The sequence below is a fragment of the Cricetulus griseus genome, assembly GCF_003668045.3.
Source record: "Cricetulus griseus strain 17A/GY chromosome 1 unlocalized genomic scaffold, alternate assembly CriGri-PICRH-1.0 chr1_0, whole genome shotgun sequence".
NCBI classification, from domain to species: Eukaryota; Metazoa; Chordata; class Mammalia; order Rodentia; family Cricetidae; genus Cricetulus; species Cricetulus griseus.
In genome coordinates, this window is record NW_023276806.1 from 263035498 (window position 1) to 263043355 (window position 7858).

At 48.6% G+C, this 7858-nt stretch overlaps 2 protein-coding genes across 3 annotated transcripts in view; one reads left to right on the forward strand and one right to left on the reverse strand.

The window, feature by feature from the left end:
- The window catches only part of Lrrc75b (leucine rich repeat containing 75B), a 7150-nt gene extending 5328 nt beyond the window's left edge, over positions 1-1822 (forward strand). Inside the window, exon 4 of the mRNA XM_027394213.2 lies at positions 1297-1822. Coding sequence (XP_027250014.1) covers positions 1297-1822 — 526 coding nt within the window. The remainder of the gene's footprint in view (positions 1-1296) is intronic.
- The window catches only part of Ggt1 (gamma-glutamyltransferase 1), a 35636-nt gene extending 31763 nt beyond the window's left edge, over positions 1-3873 (reverse strand). The window contains exon 1 of one of the 2 annotated variants that reach the window (XM_027394209.2): positions 3559-3873. The gene's annotated coding sequence lies outside the window, so the exon portion shown is untranslated. The remainder of the gene's footprint in view (positions 1-3558) is intronic. The other variant, XM_027394212.2, reaches the window with a different exon arrangement.
- Positions 3874-7858: the final 3985 nt, after the last annotated feature.

Consider the following 7858-nt stretch of genomic DNA (forward strand, 5'->3'; position numbering starts at 1 on the left):
CCTGAGCTCTATTTATCCCCACCCTGTCTTGTTCTTATACCTTGTGACCCAAGGTGAACCCAGGACCCATGAGTCTGCTTCCTGCCATAGCAGATGGGGCCCTGGCAATGTCCTCACTGCTCTTAGTAACCTGCTACCCAAAGTGCTCCTGTCTTCCTAGAAGGCTGTGGATAAAGGACAGGAGAGAAAGCAAAAGTGTGCTGGGGCCCTGGAGGACATTCCCCCAGTCTCTAAGTGCCTCTTTCAGCTTAACACAGGGTGGCCTTGCCTAGCAATCCCTTTGCCCATGTTGTCTACTTCTCCCTCTTTACTGTCCTGGGCCTGTCCCATCTCTAGACCCCAAACACTGAGAGGACCAGAATGATACCATATCCACTCATGGCAAAGTTTTTCATCATCTTAAAGGATGCTGCTTGTAGAGGGGCACAGGAAAAAGAGTGTAGGCTCAGGGGTCAAAGCACTGTGATGTAGAGCCCTGGTCCTCACTTAGTGATGTACAGCCAAAGGACCTTTTTCACTTCTCTTGGTTCCTTTGTAGAGCAGGCTATCACCTATATACACCCTTGGGGTATTGTGAAAATAAATAATATTAACAGGTGCACAAAGCACAATGATAATAGCTTACACATAGAGCCTTCATCATGTGTGTAATCCTCACCACAGTCCTGCCACTATTTTACCAGAGAGGAATCTGGGCTCAGAGAGATCCGCAGCATTGCCTTTGGCCGTCAACTTAAAAAATGGCTTAAAAGTGATTTGCTTGGTTTTAGGTTTGTTTGTTTGTTTGTTTGTTTTTTCAAGACAGGGTTTCTCTGTATAGCTCTGGAGCCTGTCCTGGCACTCGCTCTGGAGACCAGGCTGGCCTTGAACTCACAGAGATCCACCTGCCTCTGCCTCCCTACTGCTGGGATTAAAGGCGTGCACCACCAACGCCCAGCTGTTTTTAGTTTTTAAGTGTATGTATGTGTGTTTTCCCTGCACGCATGCATGTGCACTGTGCATGTACTTGATGCCTGAAAAGACCAGAGGGTGTTGAGCTCCTTGGCACTGCAGTCACAGAGAGTTGTTAGTCAGCATGTGGGTGCCAGGAACTGAACTTGGGTCCTCTGAACGAGCAGCAAGTACTCTCAATGGCTGAGCCATCTCTCCAGTCCCAGAAGTGGCATTTTAAAGCAGGCTTTGCCAGGCCAGGGGACCTAGGTTGCCCTTGGTGGGTAACTGCCTGCGGTGGGCGGTGTCCGGCCTGGGCCTGGATCTGGGCTCTGGTTCAGTGCACCCATCTGCATTCTCCCGTAGCCTCAAGAGCAGCCTCCAGAAGACTCTGCTGGTAGGGGAGACTGTGGACCTTTCTGGCATCCCGCTATCCGCCCGAGACGTACACCACATAACGCGCTACCTGGGCAGCCACGGCGTTGAGCTGGTGGTCCTAGACCTGAGCTTCACAGGGCTGAGTGATGAGCTGCTGCACCTGCTGCTGCCCAGCCTTTGGGCTCTGCCCCGCCTCACCCAGCTGCTGCTCAATGGCAACCGACTGACGCGAGCTGCCGCCCGGGAGCTCACTGAGGCTATCAAGGACACCGCCAAATTCCCGGTGTTGGCCTGGGTGGATCTGGGTAACAATGTGGACGTGGCCTCACTTCCCCAGCCCCTGCTGGTTGGCCTGCGAAGGCGACTGAGTCAGCATACCTCCCTCCCCACCATCTATGAGGGTCTGGACCTCGAGCCTGGGGGTGGCATGGCCGAGGCCTCTGCTGCTGCCTCCACCTGGGGCTCTGCAGCCACTGAGGCAGGACCAGAGCCTCAGGGTTGTTGTGCTAGGTGACTAACTACTGGTCTGGTTCATTGCTACTGACTGGAGTCTTTTAAGAATGAGGTGTTGGGGGCTCGTGATGTCCCACAGAGAGTCAGCCCAAATGCTCGAATTGGGGTCAAGTGGGTGGAATAAGGGTTTCATGGAAGACAGGCAGCCAGCCCAGGCTAGGGACTCCACCTCACCCAGCAAAGAGGGGCCCCAGCACCCACAGCCCAGACCTGCCAGGAAAGGATGGTGGCCCTCACCTCAGGCTTTATGTACTACGGACTTCAGACTCATTGAGCTCAGGTTTGCTGCAGAGCCAACCAGAGCTATGCTGATGTTCCCTTAGTGCTTCCTGGCAGAGGCTCCATGGAAGCCGAGGTGCAGGGGTCATAGGTTCAATGGTGTGGACTCAGCAGTCAGAGGAGACATGATGTCTGGGCAGCATTTGAGCTCTATATATCTGGGGGTTCAGGGGAGTAGGCTGTGAGTCACAGACAGGCCGAGCTCTGATTGGAGCCCCACAGCAAGTGCAATCGGGGCCCCTTCAGTGTGCGTTAGGCTAGGGACTGGGCTTCACACACTAAAGGCAAAGCCACAGTGGATCTGAGGGGCTGAGTCTGTGTTTGTCCCCAACAGGGCATAGCACTGCCCACTCTCCCCAGCTCTGGTCCCCAGGCTTCCTGTACAGGCTGGCTAGAGACGAGCTATAGTGTTTCTTCTAGCTCTGGGGTCACACACAGCATGTTGGGGGTGGAGGAGAGGACAGTTAGCATCAGGAGTTCTCCGGGCAGAACAGACCTAAGGGGCTCTCTGTGGTGAGTTACTGTCTTCCTTTCCTAAGACTCTCAAGGTTCCCAACTAGAAGCCTAATGTCTGGTTGCCCTTGCTGCCCCATTTAGGAGACTAGAGTTTTAGCTCAACCAGAAGACATGCAGAGCATGTGGGGAAGGGACTCAGTGTAGAGCCAAGACTTAAGGCCTGATGACAGTGGAGAGACCCAGTAACAGAGGGCAGCCTCAGGGTCAAGGTAAAGGCTGCGGGGTGGGGAGTCTACACTGGACCCATGTGCCCAGAGCCCATCAGCTCTGATCTACCCACCTCCCTGTCCGTCTCCAAGTGGACAGTATGCTTAGCCCCCTCTCCACCCCGCAAAAAAAAAAATCAATTCCAGCAAACCACAAACCAGTGGCCAAGAAGGGAGTGGGCTGGATTACTTCACTCCCAGGCCTGGGACAGGCCGGTGAGGGAACGGATTTCACCTCATGCTCCCCTGCTTTGGACAACTGCTTATCAAGGGGCAATGAGAAGAACGCAGGCCTCTGGCTCTGCTCTCTACTTCTTTGGGCCTGGGACCCAACTTCCCCCTCTCTGTTAAGCAGAACTGGCTGTCCTGGAACCTGGTACTCAGTGCTTCATCTAGAGATACTAATCTCACCCCCACCCCCCCCCACCCCACCCCATCTCTCCCCCTTCCCCTGCTTGTTTTAAAGACATGGCTTGGAGTTGGAGAACTTTCCCTGTGCCTTACTCACTCAGGACAAGAGTTTGGGCTTTCTGGAGCCAGGCAGAGCCGGGTGGAGTATGGGCCAGCGGAGAAGGAAGAGAGAGCCAGCTTTGGGCCCAGGCGACTGATAACCCCGTCACATGCCCAGGGAAGCTGAGTTCTCCCTGTAACTCCTTCCCGGACCACAGCAGAGCTCAGGGTCTCCCCTGGCCTTCTTACTCATTGCCCATAGCTGGTCTGAAGCCGGCCCACAAACCTTTGGATGTCACCATGCAGTGAGAGTCCTCCTGGGGTGATGATGTGTGAGGATTAGAGCCAGGTGTCCCAGGCAGTGTCCAGGCAAATCCAGGTGGCAGCAGATGTTCTCAGTTTCTCCACCTTTTGGAGGCATGTGATGCAATAGCTGAGCCAGACCCTGAGATGGCTTAGGAGATGTGGCCAAAGTTGGCTTTGCTGCTATGCAAATGGTCCGGGCCCTTCATGGACTTTTCATGACTAACCAGCAGGGAGATTCCATGGGCAGGGACAGAGATTTCTAGAAGTGAGGGAGGGCTGTGTCTTGTCTTTGTGCTACTGTAACAGAACACCACATCCTGGTAATTTATAAACAACAGAAGTTTACTTAGCTCATGGTTCCAAAGGCTGAGAAGTCAGGCAGAAGGAGTGCATCTGGTGAGAGATTTCTTGCTGTGTCATTGTATGTATCACACGCCTGGAGAGCATGAAAGAGGCCCCACTGTGACAATAAGGACTTCCATGCATGAGGGCAGAGCCCTGCAGACCTAATCACTCTTTAAATCACATCTCTTACCTGGTGGGTTTTCTTTTTTTTTTTTTTTCCTTTGGTTTTTCGAGACAGGCTTCTCTGTAGCTTTGGAGCCTATCCTGGCACTCGCTCTGGAGACCAGGCTGGTCTCGAACTCACAGAGATCTGCCTGCCTCTGCCTCCTGAGTGCTGAAATTAAAGGCATGTGCCACCAATGCCCGGCCACCTGGTGGGTTTTCAATGCATGCATTCTGAGGGAGGTATTCAAGCCTGTATATGCTCCACTCAGATTGGTGGTGAGGAGAGCACTGGCCAGAAGAGAAGGAAGCATGTAGGGCCTTGCTCGGGTACCAACTTGGAGACATCCAAACCCATCCATAGTCCAGGCCCATCAATTCCTTATCATTGTGGTCCATTTGGGAACTAAGTACAAAAGTCCTCCTTGTCCTGATGAAGTGAGAAGGAAATGAGGTTTGAAAAGAGCCTGCCACATGAGGGATACAGGCCCGCATGCTGTAGTATCAGAGAGTCCACCTGTCTGCCTGTCTATCTATCATCTGTCTGTCTGTCAGACTATCTATCATCTTTATCTACCTATCTACTAACATCTATCTATCTATCTATCTATCATCTTTAATCTATCTACTATCATCAACTACTACCATCTATCATATCTATCTATCTATCTATCTATCTATCTATCTATTATCTGCCTACCTGTCTGTCGGTCGGTCTGTCTGTCTTAGCACTGAGAATCGAACTGTGGCCCTGAAGCACACTAGGCAAGTGCTTTTTCATTGCACTATATCCCAGCTTTCCATTTATTTACTTATTTAGCCAGAGTCTTGTGATGTAGCCTATGCTGGGCCTGACCTTTCACTCATCCTGCACCTACCTTCTGAGTGCCCCGATGACAAGCCTGTGCCACTGTTGCCTAGCACAATCTTTCCGAGAATTCAGAATCACAGGCAACTGGACCCTGTTGCACCAAGGTTTTCTCTGGGTGGAAAGGGGTAGTGCACTTGGGCTGGGAGATTGCTGCCAGTCACCACCACCAACCACTGCTGTCATCTCTACCAACAGAGACCTCCAGTGTTTTCTTCCCAACTGCATACTTTTTGGGTTTTTTGAAAACAGAAATTTATTTAAGAAGCAAGTCATTATGAGCTGGGCATGGTGGCACATGCCTGTAGGCCTGCCTTGGCTATGTAGTAAGTATCCATAAAATTGCAACATCATAAAGCAAACACAGTGTGACAAGTTTAAAGTGTGCAGCATAGTTTTGTGACATTTACACATTCATGACAACCATGGCAGTAAATGTGTCTGTCACACCCAAGCTTGCTGTGCTGTCTGCTAACCCCCTTCCTTCCACACCTACCTCTCTCAAAAACCATTGGCCTCTTCTGCCCCATAAATTAGTTTCCACTTTCTACATTTAGACTCCTACAAATGTACATTACATATACATACATATATACTATATATACATATTAAGAACAGCACTGTTATTTTGAGACACGCCTATATTATTGCGTGCATCAAGACTTGCTTTTTGAATAGTATTTCGTGGGTGCACCACAGTTGACCCATGAACCTGTTGATGGATATTTGGTTGTTTCTAGGTTTTGGCTATGACAGACAAGGCTGCTATGAAATTCTTGTACTAGTTGTGGCATGAGCATTTCATTTCTCTTGAGTAAGAACCTGGGTATGTATATTAATTAGTCGTCCATTGCTAGGAGGAAGTACCTAAGAAAAACAACCTAGGAGAAGAATTTGCTTTGGCTTGTTATTTCAGGGGTGTCTCTCCACACTTACTTGGTCCTTTGGCCCCACACTCTTGGGCCTGAGAGAAGGCTAAACATGTTCAAGCAAAGTCATTTAGCTTGTGGCTGCTAGAAAAGAGAGAAAAGGTGAGGGCAGAAAAGATAGATTTTTGGATGACCTTCTTCCTCCAATTCTAAACCCATTTATGATTAAGCCCATTAATGATCCAGTCTGCTCTGTAGACCACCACCAGCTAGGAGTCAAGCCATCAGTATAGCAGCCTGTAAGGGCTACTGTTCACATCCCAACCATTGAGAGAAGAACGACCAGGACCCATGGTAGGTATCTCTAACACTTTAAGAAAGGGTCACACTGATTTTCAGGGTCTTTACATAACTTCACAGTCTTAACCAATAGTGTACAGGATTTCAGGCCCTCCCATGTATGGCTGCTAACTGAAAACATTGGTAATTGTTAGTGTGGTGTACAGGAGTGGGCGGGTACACGGCACACATGTGGGGGTCAGGAGACAACTATATGGACTTAGTTTCCTCCTTCCTTATCTACATGGGCTCCAGGAATTGAACTTAGATTACCAGGTTTGCACAGCAGGAGCCTTTACCCCCTGAGCCATCTCGATGGTCTTATGGATTTTAATTTAATCTCACTATTGTCTGAGAATGCAGTGTGACTCTGTACTGTTTGAATTTTTTAATTAGTTTTATAGTTCACCATATGGCCAATACTGGTAAATGCGTGTGCTTTTAAGGATGTATATCCCGTGGCTGCTGAGTATAAGTGTTAATTAAAGTCAGGGTGGTTGGTAGTATTGTTTAAGTATAAGCTATGCTTGCTGATTTTCTATTTGTTTGATCTGTTGAGCAGGAAGTCTCTGGGTAAGTCTCTGACTGTAAGTGTGGGTTTCTTTATTTCTTAGTGATGTTCTATTACTTTTTTGCTTTGTATGTTCTGAAGATTTATTACTGGGAGCATAAACATTTAAGTCTGCCACAGACCCTTGATTGACGGCCATGCTATCATCACAGGACTCTTATCATGACCTGGAGATATTCCTTCTTCTCAGATGTGCCTGACTGATACTAATTAGTTATGTGATGCTTAACAATCAAAGCTAGATTATTATTAATGGCTAGATTTTATGTCAACTTGATACAAGCTAGTGTCATTTGGGAAGAGGGAATCAGTTAAGAAAAATGTGCCCACCAGATTGGTCTATACATGAGATTGTGGTATATTTTGTTAGTGATTGTTGGGGGAGGGCCAAGCCCATTGTTGGTAGGGCTATCCCTGGGCTGTTGGTCCTGAGTTCTATGAGAAAGCAGGCTGAGCAGGCCAGGAGGAGGAAGCCAGTAAGCAGCACTCCTCTGTGGCCTCTGCATCAGCTCCTGTCTCCAGATTCCTGTCCTAATTGAGTTCCTGTCCTGACTTCCCTCAGTGATGAACTGTAATGTGGAACTGTAAGCCGAAATAAACCCCTTCTTCTCCAAGTTGCTTTTGGTTGTGGTGTTTTAACACAGCAAGAGATTTATTTTTATTACTTTTAAGTGTGTGTGTGTGTGTGTGTGTGTGTGTGTGTGTGTGTGTGTGTGTGTGTGTGTGTGTGTTATTGTATCCCCTTGGAAACCTAGTTACAGATGACTGTAACCCACCATGTGGGTGCTGAGAACTCAGGTTCTCTGCAGGAATGCGCTTAAACACTGAAGTCTCTCCAGTCTCCTCCCAGCCCTTTTCATCTTTTTTCCTTTAGTATTTACTTTTTTTTTTTTTTACGGCATATTTTGATCACATCCTTGCCCTCTTCAACTCCTCCCAGATACTCTCTGCCTCCCTACATACTTAACCTCATATTCTTTCTTTCTAAAAACAAAAAAACAAAACAAAACCCAAAAAATTGAAACACAAAAACCAGTAAGAATAATGCCAAAATGAAAAAAAAGTACCCCCCCCCCCCACACAAACAAAATGGAGTCCATCAACTACTCCTGAGCACATAGCCTGT